This window comes from Monocercomonoides exilis (genome assembly GCF_001643675.1).
Source record: "Monocercomonoides exilis strain PA203 chromosome Unknown scaffold44-821271, whole genome shotgun sequence".
NCBI classification, from domain to species: Eukaryota; Preaxostyla; order Oxymonadida; family Polymastigidae; genus Monocercomonoides; species Monocercomonoides exilis.
In genome coordinates this window covers 599,249-614,136 of record NW_027150589.1, presented here as the reverse complement: position 1 = coordinate 614,136, position 14,888 = coordinate 599,249, and the positions used below count along the sequence as shown (strand labels likewise).

General features: G+C 29.9%; 1 protein-coding gene across 1 annotated transcript; it reads right to left on the bottom strand.

Moving 5' to 3' along the window:
- Window positions 1-7,435: 7,435 nt before the first annotated feature.
- MONOS_18056 (uncharacterized protein) lies at window positions 7,436-7,960 on the bottom strand (the record flags this gene model as incomplete). The annotated part of the gene is made up of 1 exon (XM_067871036.1): window positions 7,436-7,960. One exon carries the CDS (start codon window positions 7,958-7,960, stop codon window positions 7,436-7,438), a length of 525 nt encoding a protein of 174 aa, XP_067721971.1.
- Window positions 7,961-14,888: the final 6,928 nt, after the last annotated feature.

Below are 14,888 nucleotides of genomic sequence, written 5' to 3'. Positions count from 1 at the left end.
ATTATCAAAAGAGATAGATGAATGGAAAAATCTGAAATAATATTTCTCAATTGAGAAATTTCTCAGAGTTGAGTCTTCAGAAAACTTTATAAAGGAATTCCAAGGTGAAGACGGACAATGAGAAGTGAATTTTCTGATGATTGGCTTTGAATAATAAAGTGACTTTTTGAATTTGGAAATTATGAAAAGTTCACTCAAATTTTTCTTCTTATGCAAACAAGCCATTTTCCGATAACATTTCGTAGCGAAAGAATTATAGAATAAATTCACAGAGAAGTTTTCAAATCGTATTCTTGGTGATATACGTACAATTTATATTTATTTTTCAATAAACGTGAAAAGCTCAAAAAAACCTATCAATCTCAAACCATTTTATTGGATTCATAAATAAATGCAACTCATTTATAAAATGTGCATTTATTTCATTTTTTGATCAATTCCTCAAGACTCTGACTTGACCTGACGGGCATGACTGTCACTGACGATCTCAAATTCCTTTTTTGCCTTTTTGTCAGTATCCCATAAAAATAAATAACTTTTAGTTTTTTTTTCTAGGAAAAAAAAACTAAAAAAAAGAACATAAATTATAATAAAAATATTTATACATAACGAAATGTAAATAGATAACAATTCCTCTCAAAAAAAAATCTGCTTCAGAAAATTAGAGTGAATTTTCACTGACGTGAAAGTTTCGGTCAAGTCCGTCAGAATCGAAAATTTTCACGTCAGTGGTCAGTACGTCACACAGGTTTAATTCCCCACTAATTTTAAATAAAATGCAATGTTTTTAAGAAAAACCAGTTTTTTTCAATTGTGACCTGAAAGTCTTGCATTTATCGATAAAACATTTTTTTGCAGGTCGGAGACAAAAACATATCAACATTTAATTTTATGTTATGTCTTTCAAATAAAAAGCATTTTTTTTGTAAGTTTTTCCAAAATTTTGATCATTTTCCTTCGAACAGGAAAATGAATAATTTTTCCAAAATAATGAATTTTAAAATAAACGCAAATGCTTATTGAACATTTGCATCCATCTATAAGATAGGTTTTTCTTATATCTGTTGAGTTTCGCTTTTTTGATATCGAGAACTTTCCGTTTTTAAGTTAAACAATGAAATAATCAAAAACGATTTGTTCATTCTTAATCAACATACTATATTTAACAATATTATAAAAATATTAATTTGATTTTGAAATTTTTGTATTGATTGATATTTATTTATGTAAATGATCAATTCATTTTCTTTTCATTTTGAAGTTTGCTTGTTGAAAACAAAAATACAGTTAAAACAAGTTTGAGAGCAAATTCTTTTGTTTGTTTTATATGTTTTCTTGTTATTTTATTTTCATTTCAAAAGCTTTCTTGAATGAAGTTCGAAAAATATTATAAAGATACTTTCTGGTTGAAATGCTTTTGTGAAAATACTGCAGAGTGAAAGAACAATAAAGACCACAAGTGTGAAATTGTCATTGAATATGAATTAATGATGATCAAATTTATTTCATTGTTTTTGAACAGATTTGTATTCTTGCTTAGAAGATTGAAATGAGGGTTGCAAAAGCAGATAATCCTTGAAGCATATGGAGTGATTGATGAAATGAATAAAGAAGAATACAAATCTGCTTTCACAATTGAATTGTTTGACAAAATATGCAAAATGATAGAAGAAAAAAAATTTAAGCGGGAAGTGCAGTTTTGTTGATGAAGCATGTTTTATTTTGGAATACACTAAAAAGTATTTGGCTTTTTCGCTTTAAAGAATCTTCACTGAACGAAAAATAAGAGAATATGATTGATGATGAAGAAAAGAAAAAAAAGAATAAAAAGCTTTTTGTTGATCATTGAGAATGACAGACATCTTAACATAACAACTTTACACCTGAATTGTCGTCGATTTGTACGCACTGTCTTCTGAAAGTTGCATTTAACAAAGAGGAAAGCGAAGAAAATCCAAAAGAAGTGGAAATGGCTTTGCTGACTATGAACAATGCTGGAGATTATGTGTTTGCGATTCTTATTCATATTTAACATTATCGAATTATTTCTGTTTCTTTTTTATTTTTGTTAAAATTTAATCAAAAATCGCATTAGAATAAAGTCAAATTGATTATCCGACATGATCAGGAGCATTGAAATTTAACACAGCTTGCTTATCAATCTTTTTGGCAGTTTTTGATAAACCTAATATTCGAAAATGAAATAATAAAGATGTTATTGCAATACTTCTTCAGTTTTTCTATTTTTATTCAATGAATTGTTAGTTACTAAATTTGTGAAATCTTTTAACAAAGATTTTTATCCAAAGAAATCTAATTCACATTATATAATAAGAGAAACATAAAATATTTTAAAGTATAAGAACGATGATAATACGCTTATATATATATAAGAAAATTAGAAAAAAATGTTTTAACATTATTTTTTGTGAACCAAAAACAGTTAATTTAAGAATCGAAGACGAAATAAAATAAACAAAAACAATTCAGAACAAATTAGAAACCATCTTTTTTTTAATAAATAACATTTTCAGAGTTTTTAAAAAACGTTCAGTAAATTTAAATTTTCCTAGGTTATTTCGAAAAAACTGGGTTAATTTAAAATTCGTGGCTGAAACTTGAAATAACACTAATAATTTGAAATGACCGATTTATTTCACATTTTATCTATTAAACCGAGATCCGGTTGTGCAAAAGATAAAAAAACGTAAGCCTGGGTGACGTACTGACTTCTGACGTGACCTTTTCGATTTTTGACGGACGTGACATTTTTTCCACGTCACAGAAAAAAAAAAAAAAAAAAAAAAGAAAAAAAAAAAAAGAAAAAAAAAAGAAAAAGAAAAAGAAAAAGAAAAAGAAAAAAATTGAAAATTATTTATCAAAATTACCATTTTTCAGTTATGACTGACGCAAAAGCGGAAATCGGATTTTTCATTCGTCACTGACTTCACTGACGTCATTGACGTCACTTCCCGTCAATTATTCGAAAAATGCAAAAGAAAAAACAATACAACAAGACATACGACCCAAATCTTAACTTTGTTATTTTATCATTTTTTTATTCAACAACCATAACTATTCATTCTTCAGTTGATACATTTGCCTTTTTTTCTTTAAAGATAAAAATAAAAGCAATTTGAAAAGAATGAGAACTTGCATTGTTGTTTTCTGTCGTTGAATAAATGCAATGAGACTTAGTGCAAAGTCTGAATTGTTTTTAAATTATTCAATTTTTGTTAATAATGTTCAATTATAGTTTTTATGTTAAACATATATTTGCTTCGTTAATTGAACGAACATTCGAAATGATATCCTTTATAGGATTTGTTGATTCATTGATGTTCAACATGGTTGCCGGATGAAATGACATTTACAAAAATGAATTTTGCATTTTTTTCCTTCGTAGAAATGAAAAGAATATTTTCGTTCATGTTTGATTTGAAACATTCAGATGTTAACCCATAGATGATGAGAATTAAATGCAATTTAAAAAGAATAGCAATTTCAGTGGTTTGTTATTAAATAAGTTTACAAATGTTTGTTTTAAATGTGAAACGATCAAATTTCAAATTGAAGTGAAACAGTGTTTTAACAATTTTGAATATGGGTGTTTATTTTTGAAATCAAATTTTTTCATTCAAAAATTTCGGTTCAAAAATTTCCCATAAACATAAAATAATGATCACAGAAAAGTGAAAAGGATGAATAAAGACATTTTCTTCATTATTTCAGCTGATTCATTAATTCTTGAAACAGTTGCGACAGATTTTGCATTTGAATTCAAAAGCTCTTTACAATTACAAACAACGTTAAAAAAAAAATAGCACCCCGAAAAAAATTATGATTTCAAAAATAATCGCCCATATATATATTTTTTCAACGATATTTGCTGAATTGATATTTTCATAATTGATCATGCATTTTTTCAAATAAAAAAGTTCCTTCAAAAAGATTTGTTCACTCTTCTTCAACTTCTGGATGTGATTGTCTTCAAAAAACTGCTCTTATTTTCCATCTCATTTCAAATGGGTGATTTTTTTTGATATCATATAAAAAGATCAAAAATCGAAAAAATAAATACTATTGCGGTATTACTGATCAAAAAATCAAATTGATTTTTCTTCAGCATTTAGCTAAAATATCTGTAATATATATTTGTTTTATTGTTATATAAAAAAAACATACATTTTTGAGGTTTTTGTGGAAAAGAATTTTTTTGATCAAAGAAAAATAATGTGAAAAATAAAAAATAAAACTGTTGGATAAAAATATCAAGTTTCTCAACTTGCTAAAACTATCCTAATAAATAAAAAATACTTTGAAAAACACAATTGAAGTAGTTTGCTATAAATTTGTTTCAATTAAAAATTATTTAACTTCAAACTTTTGAAACCAATTTGTTTTCTTGACTTTATCTATTTCTTCGACGGAAATATCATCACAATATATCAGTCCTTTCTTTTCGATTCAGTTTCTTCATCAAACGTTGAATGAAATACAATGAAATCGATAATCAATGAATAAAACTTATTCGAACTAGTCTTTTTACTCTTTATTCTTCTCATCACTTGTCCTTCCCTCTTCCTTCTCCATCCTCTCTCATCTTCCTTCCATTTCCACTCTGCCCAATCAAAATTCTCCCTTCGAAAATACCTGTGGTGTTGTTGGCTTCCTCTCCGGTTCTTTCTGCGTCATTCTTCTCGTTGAATTCCTCAATAACTACAATTGCTTGTGAAACTCTTATGGAAACAAATTTTCCTTTACACAAAGTTCATTGGCCGCTGTGTGAGCGACGAGGTGAGCAAAGGAGGAGGATGAAGAAGAAGAGGTTGATCCATAATTCGAGTGGGAAGAAGAAGAAGAAGAAGAAGAAGAAGAAGAAGAAGAAAAATAAAAAGAAGAAGATGATGAAGAAGAAGAAATTAAAATAAAAATTAAAATTAAAAAATGAAGAAGAATGAGAAGAAGAAAATGACGACGATGACGATGATGAAGACGAAGGATGAAGTGATTGATTAGAATGTTTGTCTCTCACAGCACAGTTTTCTTTCTTTTCTCTTTCTCTTTCTTCCATTCTTCCTTCTTCTCTTCCTTCTTCTCTTCCCTCTCTCTCTCCCTTCCAATGCGTTCTCCACCACCTATTTTATCCTCCTCTCTTTCTCTTCTCTCAAAAAATACCTCTCGCAAAACGGTTTCACATCCTCTTCCAAACAGTCCCCTTCAAAAACACGAAAAGAAGCTGGACCGCTCGGAAGCGAAACACTCACTTTAAAGAGAAGTTCTGCTTTTGCTTCTTCTTTTTCTTTTTCTTTTTCTTTTTCTTTTTCTTCCTCTTCCTCTTCCGATCCCTCTTCTTCTTCTTCTTCTTCTTCTTCTTCTTCTTCTTTATCCTCCCACCAAATCCATCTCTTCCATCAGCTCCATTCACAACAAGTCCAATGAAAAAATCAACTTCTTTTTGTTTTGGAAGAAAAGAATGACAAAAGATGGAATGCCTTATTTGTTCCCAGAAGATTGGAAAAGATTGGTTGATGGTGTGTTGGCTTAGAAGATAATGTTTTAATGTTTTCTTTTTTCTATTTTTTCTTTATTTTTTTATGTCTTTTTTTCGTTTTCTTTTTCTTCTCTCTTTCAATCCAATCTGTCCCTTTGTAAATAATCGGATGAAACGTCAATTCTTTTTCGTTTTCCTTCGTCTTTTTCGCTTCTTCGGCTGCTAACCATTCCGCTTGTGTGTTTATATCGTGAAAATACAGTTGGAGAATTAGCGGCGACGGAGAAATTTCTTTTTTATTTTGGGTTTCCCACTTCTTTTTCATTTCTTCTTTCTTTTTGTCTTTCTTTTCATCATTTTTATTTTTAATTTTATTTTCTCCTTTTAAATTCCCTTTTTCGCCTTGTTTTTTCGAATTATTTTTGCCAGCAAAATAAAACCCAACAACATCATCTTCTTCTTCTTCTTTTCTCAAAGCCAACATTTTTGTCAATTGCTTCTTCTCTTCGATTTCTTTCAGTCTTCGCTGAGTGAAAAGAGAAGTTAGCTTCAAAAGCAAAAGTTCATCTTGATAGTCTTCATCTGTATTTTCTTCTTCTTCTTTTCTTCTTTCTTCTTCTTCTTGTTTTCCTTCCCTTTCTTCCCTTTCCTCCTTTTTCTCCTTCTTTTCCTTTTTTCACTACCAAATCCTTCCTCTCCTTATTCTTCCTCTCCTTCTCTTTTTCATTCTCTCTCTTCTCCTTCTCCTTCTTCTTCTCTATCCATTTTATCATTTCTTCTTCGTCTCATATTCTCTTTCTTTCTGCCAATTCTTCCGATTTGTCGTTTCAAATCACATTTTTTCTTTCTTCTTCTTTTCTCTTCTTTTCCTCTTTTTCTTTTTCTCTTTTCCCCCACAAAATTGCCATTTCGACTACTCTTTTCTGTTTGTCTTCGGTTCAACGCTGAAAAACAGCTGGAATTTCATTTGGTTGATTGGAAGAAGAAGAAGAAGAGGAAGAAGAATTTAAATGAGAAGAAGAAGAGTAAGAGGAAGAAGAAGAATAAGTTCCATATATTCCCAATGACAATGATACAGGTGAAGGATGAATACCTGAACGAGGAATCTTGAACAGTTTGGATTGATTTGCCTGTATCTAATTGGCCGTTGGAAGAGGAGGATTGATTGGCGTCACTTGTGGAAGTGGATGATGATTTTGAGGAATTTCTTCTATGTTAGCAAATGAATCAGGTGAAGAAGAAGAGAAAGAAATGATGAATTGATGAAAAAACTTGAATAAAAGAAAAAATAAGAACATGATTAAGTAGTTGAAGCAAAAAAGGATGGTGATGAAGTTGGAAACGAAGAAGTTGAGAATGAAGATGATGCGTTAGCAGATGAAAATGTTGAGAGAGTGAATTGTATTCCGATATTTGTTGCTGCATCATTCTTCGATTTTTGATTTCAGGCAGAAAATCTGAGCCAAGAGTGGTTAGAATCGTTACAGGCTTATTCTTCTCATTTGTTGTTTTCTTCTTTTCTTTTGCTCCTCTTTCTTTCTGAGCCTTTTTAATGTGTTTGTCAAATCCATCTTCTTCTTCCTCTTCTTCCCCTTCATTTTTCTCATTATCTATGCATTTATCTGTCAGACACAACGATCCCTTTTCGTCTTTATCACTCACAAACTCATTTTCACTCCTCTTCTCATCCTTCTTCTCTCCCTTCCCTTCCTTCACTTCCTTCTCGCCACAACGCACACGAATCCCCTGGCTAGCCACATACGCTGCATAGTTCAGAAGGATACTCTGTGGCTCAAACACATCCCTCGTCGCTGACGCGCTGATGCTTGCAAACACACCAGCATTGCCCAATCTGCTCTTCCGGAGAATCATAAAAGAGATATGCAGCGAAACTGAAGAAATAGATGAATGAGAGTGAGAGGAAGAGATTTGGCCGGATGCTCAAATGGACTTTAGTGTGAGTGAAGAGGAGTATGTAGCAGGAGATAAATGAGCGAGTGGCTCTGGAGAAGTTCCAACAAGAACAGAAGGGGCAGACAATTGTGTGTGTGGCAAGGGAGAAAAAGGATGAGTGGAAATTGACGAGGAGGCTGTGATGTTTTGAGTGTGCAACTGGGAAGATGAGAATGTGCTGTCAAACGAGAAAAATGTCCGCTTCTGTTCATCTTCCTCATCACCTCCTTTTTCTCTTCCATTGAACCTCCTCCTCCTTTCTTTTGCTTCCTGTGAAACTCTTGTGTCAAAAATGTCAATTTGCAATAAAAAAATCTCGTCTTTCTCGTTCGTCTTCTTCTTCGCTTTTGGCTCTTCCTGCTGTCTTCCTTTCCTCTGCTCTGCGCTCAATTTGCTTCTGATATCCACCTTCTTTGCTTCTTCCATTTGAACTCGCACTCTCCTTTCTCTTCGCTTCTTGGCGATGTCATAAAGCGAGCGGATGAACGCAATGTGCCTTAAAGCTCCTTCCATCTCCCACTGCCATTTCTCATTCGATGTCCATTCACTCCTTTCATCTCATTCTGTACAGCTTGCGAATTGATGCTATTCGAATCGCTGAAGCAGAGCTGAATGTTCCTCTTCGGAAGAAGAAAATAGTTCAAAAGCACATTTCGTTATCTCACAGAAGGCTTATACAGCGACGAAGATACTGTAGAGAGGAAGAATAGTTATTGAGATTTCATTTTGGAAGGCAAACTGGTGATGCTGATTGAACAGCTTACAAACATCTGAAGGTTGAATGTGATGCAACACAAAGTGAAAAGAGGAACCAAAAAAGAAGGTCAAGAAGGTGAAGAATTTGGAGAAGGTGAAGAAGAAGGAAATTATGAGGAAGATGAGAAATAAGGTGAAGAAGATGAGATGATGATGAAAATAAATATTTATGGTGATTGAGAAATCCATTTATATTCCAATAAATTTAGTGAAGAAGTTGATATGTTTCATGTGATGTTGGCGATTGATGCAAGATCGTATAAGGCAAGATGACTCCACAAGAAGACAATAAACCCTAATTACAATTATTTTGGCAAATATTCTGTTATTAATCAATTAAGCTGCATTTCTTCAAAGTCATTTGCCTTCTTTTTTTAATTTCCTCTCCTTTTTCTTCAAAAACAAAAAATGTTAATAACTCTCAATTTCCTTTCTTTTCCATTTCCATCTTCAAAAAATCTTCTCTCCTTTTTTCTCTTCTCAAAAAATATCCCTCTTTCATCTAAACATTTCAGAATATTCATCTTCTTTCCCGCCTTTGCCCTCTTTTCCTTTTTTTCAGAATCCATTTCTCCTTTCAACAATAAACCTTCCCCACCATCCTCAGCCACTTCTCTACATATTTTCTTCATTTTCCTCTACAAATTTCCACCTGCTCTTCTCCACCTTTTTGTCTCAGAATTTCTTTCATTCAAAAATCCCTCTCGAAATATTAACATTCCATAAAACTCTCAACTCCCATCCCCTGCCACAAAAAATATTCTTCCATCACTTGTATGCACCTTATCCCTCATGTGCAAGGTGTTGATGAGATAAACATCAAATACTTTTTTGTATTGTTGAGAATATTATTAAAGGAGATGATCATGACAAAAACAGAAAAAACCCCTCTGGACATCCACCACAATGTGTACGGGCTGAAAAGACCCTCCAGTTAAATACACGATGTATTTTGTGGAGAAGGATGCAATGCTGTATTTGACCATTCTAAGACTGAAATGAAGAGATTGATTTATTTTTGGAATGATGATGGCTGTGGAGATGAGGCTGTTTGGCGAAAAACAGTCGAAGCGCAGTTTGGTCTTTATTTATTTTTCTTTATATGAATATTTATCTGTTGATGTTTTTGTGTTTCTTTCAGGGCAGGAGGTGGAAATGAATGAAAATGAGAAAAAGCTGGATATCGTGTTATGCAGAATTGACATCGAATTGGGAGAGAGAATTCATAGAAAGTCCACAGGACAGAGGGATTGAGAAGGAAATTAGAGATGTTAATTTCTTTTGAAGCAGTTGGATTTATAAAACAAACAAAAACCTCTTCTTTTCGAGAAAAGAAGAAACATTTAAAGGAGAAAAGGATATAAGAAAGGACGATATGTTAGTCAGCGCAAGATCTGTGTAAATTTATTGATTCAATTCACAATTTTCAATATCAACGAATCAATTTTTTTTTCTTTTTCAATAACAATATGAAACACATTTTTTAATTTGCAATTGTTATATTCCATTATCGTAATTATTGTTATCATGTTTTTGAAATCAGTTAACTAAAGTTTTATAATGTATTTCGAATTTTCGATATTTTTGTATAAATTTTTTATGTTTTTTTCAAAATTTGTTAGAAAAACGATTGGAAACAAATTTATTTCAACAAACAATAAATAACAACAATATATTTAACTATAATTTTATGTATTTTCATATAAAGAATATCACATCAACCCCACCCTTAATGAAAATTTTTTATGATCAAACGTCGGAATTTTTTATGATATCAAAAAAAATCACCCAAATATTATCGAGCATATTTTTAGAAAGAACTGAAAGAGACTTAAAGATTTTTAAATTCTTTAATAATTTCCAAACAGCATCTAATGACGATTATTTTCAAAAAGGGCATACCGGCTTTGTGGAGTGTTTTTTTTGAATAATCCAATTTGTTCTTTATTTGAAAGAAGAAAAAAGATATTAATCGAACAGGAAATAAAAACTTTTCTTTCATCGCTTTGTTTCATTTCGAAACATTTTCATAATAAAAGATATGCTTTCGTTTATTTAGCGAATGTTTGTCACTTATTTTGTTAAACGATTAAAAAAGAAAGACCAAATATCCAAAATTACTGAAAAAATTTAAACTATTTCTCAAGCTTTCACGTAATTATCAGAAATATTCAACGAGAACACAAAAAGATTGCGTTTCCTTTTTTGGAAATCCAATATTCAACAAAAGTTTGCGATTTCCTTTTCGTATTCTGCTTCTTTTATCTTTTCAAGAACATGTCGTTCAATTATCTTTCTTTTCACTTTTTTCGTTTCTCCAGTCTCCTCTTCTTTCAATGACCTTGTAAAAAAAATCAAAAAAATGAAATGCTTTTGAATGTAATTTCAACATCTATTGTTTATTGACTGACCTGTTTCAAATTAGCTTCAACTGTTCCATTTTGCAATAAGTCATCCATTTCCACAAATTCATTTTCTGTTGCATTTCGAAACAATATGATGCATTGATCACTTATTCCTCTTTGTTAATTGTCTTCCATTCCAAATACACAAATAATGCTGATAAAAAAATTTGGCGTATTATTTGTTCCTAAGTTTGCAAAAAAATAACTTCTTAAGAATTTTCTTGAAGCTATCTTCTAATTATGTTCACTATTTCTCCCTTCTTCTTCTCCATTTTCATCTTCGTTTCTTTCCCTATTTTCAATTTTTGCAAACTTTTCCATTTCCTTTATTGCCTCACTGATTAAATGCTACCCATCATGCACAAGTTCTTTCAAGCCTCGTTCAGTGACAATCCTCCCCATTGCAAACACCCAAAAGCGCTGAAAAACAAGATGAGTAAGATCGTTATGATTCTGATGATATTTAAAGATTTCTTGAATTTCATTTATGTTATGAAATTCTGACTCATTTTTCTAATAAAAAAGAAAGACATAAATAAATGAAACAAAAAATTCTAAAAATCAATCAAATAATAAATTACATTCCCCTATGGTTAATTCCGTTAAAAGTGATCCAAAAAAAAATGAAAACCTTTTTTGTGACTCTTTACGTTTTTCTTTCTTTGACTCAATCTTCAGAAGGAAAATCACAATTATCGAAAGCAATTCCTCAAAAATGAATCATTCAATTAGCTTCGTAAAGCATTTGTAAAGATCAACCAAGAGTCTTTCATCCTTTGCTTTCTGCTTCCCATTTTCACCAACATTTGCTTCCGCAATTTATTTCCACCGCGAAGAATGGAGAAAACTTCCGAATCTATATTCTCTCAAATGCATAGAATGTTTAAAATGCTGTAACAACACAATATATTTATCCAAAGATTTTAGCTTTTTCCAATCATATTTGTAGCATAATTGACCGATTTTATAAAAAAAAATTGATTCATATTCTTGGAAATTCATTTCGTCTGCTCACTTGTTTATTTCAAAGTTTTTTTGGATTTGCACTTCCTCATTGCCTTCTATAAATTAATGAAATAATTCCTTTTGAAGAAGAAAATGATACAAACAAAAATTAGTTCAATTAGCAATTGCATATCATAGCGTTTATCGTTTTCAATTGCATGCAAATTAGAAAAACATTGCATCCAGAAGCAGCGGTGGAAGAATATAAATGAGGAATTTGCGAACACTTAGATGAAAGAAAATGGTTTAAATAAAAAATTTTTAATATAAATAAATACATTAGTACCTGTAACACATTCTCATTATGCTATTATTGCCTTCAAAGTGTTAGAGCGTTTTGTTTGTATCATTAATTATGTTATGATAGGACGAATTGATCAAAAAATATCATCGAAAAAAGAAAATAAAAATAAAAATCAAATAATCTGTATATTCACCGAAATGTGTTTTTTTGAATAAAATATCTTGTTTTTTTTTTTTTTTTTTTTTTTTTACTTTTTTTGAAGTGGAAAATTGGTGACGGACGTGACAAACTTTTTTTTCACGTCACCCAGGCTCAAAATAACGTTTTTAATGATTGAGATGTTTATTAAGGAAATTGAGATGGTGAAAATTGCTTTGGAATGCATTCTTTTGTTGAAATTCGAATTATGAAAAAATTCACCATTTGGGTAATTCTTTATGAAAAGTCGCAAATGTTTATTTTTCAAATAAATCAAAAATTTCATATTTTGCTCAAATTTTTGTTAACATCAACCAAACTTCACAAACATGGAATCAATATTTTGATAATGCTATTTCAAACATTCTTAAGTATATTCGTAAGAAGAAACAGTAATCTGAGCAAAATATGAATTTTTTGATTTATTTGAAAATTAAACATTTGCGACTTTTCAAAAATAATCACACATTTATTATTCAAATTTGGCAAACTTATTATTCGATTTTGGTAATCTTCTTATTCAAAATTAAAAAAATTGAGTATTTTTTTTCAAAAAATTATTTGTGAAAAATTGGTTTTTTGCTGAGTATCAAAAAGTGATAAAAATATAATATTTTTTCATTATTAATAAAAAGGATGAGAAAACGAACCTCTAACATTACTATTTGTGAAAAAAACATAAAAATTTCAAATTTTTTAGAAAAAAATCTTCTTCATAGAAATTGGATTATTTTCGAATCATTCCACCTCACATTGTTAGATTAAGCATAATTCAATCAAGAAAAGTTTTTTTTTCGAAATATATTCAGAAGATCAATAAAAAACTAATGAAGAATTTTTAAAGTGCATTTACAAATTTATTCAGTTGAGAAAAATATTTGTAATCAGTTTATAATAATGATGCAAAAAACTTTTCTTGATTGAATAATGTTTAATCTAACAATGTGAGGTGGAATGATTCGAAAATAATCCAATTTCTATGAAGAAGATTTTTTTCTAAAAAATTTGAAATTTTTATGTTTTTTTCACAAATAGTAATGTTAGAGGTTCGTTTTCTCATCCTTTTTATTAATAATGAAAAAATATTATATTTTTATCACTTTTTGATACTCAGCAAAAAACCAATTTTTCACAAATAATTTTTTGAAAAAAAATACTCAATTTTTTTAATTTTGAATAAGAAGATTACCAAAATCGAATAATAAATGGTGTAGAAATGATTTATTTTTTATATTTGTCAAATACACATTTCCTCAAACTTTTATCATGCAGTACATGCTTAAAACAACATATATTATCAAAGTATAGTGTTATTAGAAAAATTTTCAAAATGCAATATTGTTCTTTTATGCCCATTTTTGTTATTCAGAAAACATGTTATATGAAACAAATTTTATTTGTCACATTCTTTTGCAATTGAGAATTCCCGTCAGTATATGATAATAACTCAAATTCAAAATTCTTTCATTTCAGTGATGAAACGAATGATTAATTAAATAAAATAACACAATATTTGCGAAAAATACTTTCAGAAACATTTTTTTTCAATACTATTTCATTGCAATGTGAACTTTTGAAATTTTTGAAAACACATAAAATCAAATAGTGTGATTTTATTTCTTGAACATTCTTTTCAACCCGAACATTTTTTTCATCGGTTTTTTCAACTCACTTTTTTAATTATTTTAGTTGTCATCAGTATAAAAGGAAAAATCGGTAATCAGAATTTATGTCAAAAAATAGAATGCCTTATCTCTGATAGCCCTGGAGAAATTGAAGTGGTTAGCTCCTCTATCTCTAATTAGTGCCTCTCCAAAGGAGATTAGGAAATAGCAACAAGGTTTTCTAAGAAAGAATTTTATTGAATTATTTATTTATTTATTTATTTTTCATTTCAATAAAAATATCTTAAAAAAAAGAAAACAGATTTATATGGGTAATTCATTTTGAATAGTCGCAAATGTTTAATTTTCAAATAAATCAAAAATTTCATATCTTGATCATATTTCGGTTCCGACTCATGTCACTTCACAGGAATGCGTTAAATAGCATTGTCAAATTATTTCTTCCACTTTGGTGAAGTTTCGTGGGTGCAAACAAAAATTTGAGCAAAATTAAAATATTTTGATTTATTTGAAAATTAAACATTCGCGACTTTTCAAAAAGAATTACCCATATTAAATTTTTTTTTTTATTATAAGGATAGCGAAACAAAGAAAAGAAAGTGGATTGATGGAATTGAGAGATATAATGAAATATTTCCACTATCGTTGAATTATATATCGAAAAGAACGTGATACAACAATTATTGCTAATGGAGAAGCTCTTGTTGCTGATGATGCTAACATGAAGGAGTTTTCTCGCTCGGTAATTGTAAGTGCTGTGGCATGTGCAAAAAAAGAAAAAAGGCAGGAAAATATGGAAGACCCGTATTATTTAGGCAGGAAGAAAATGAAACCATATTTGAAGTGCTGAAAATAGAATTTGAAACTGGAATAATTCACAACGCTGAGCTTATGAGTAAATTTATTCATTGAAATTTTTTATTTGTTGTGTTTGTCTATTTTTTAAAAATTTTGATGAATGCTGTTATCAATGAAAGGAAAAAGATGACTTCGACAAAGAAGATAAAGAAATGAACATTTCTAAAGCATATCCCTATCAATACACCAAAGGGAACCCCGAACTTAAAGCTTCTCATCCTCGAAATGTCGACATCCAACGACTCTCTGCATCAAATCAACAAACTCTTCTTCCATTTTTCACTCTTCTACAAAACCTTCATAATCAACATCATTTTTCTAACTCTCTCATCTTCAATATTGATGAATCT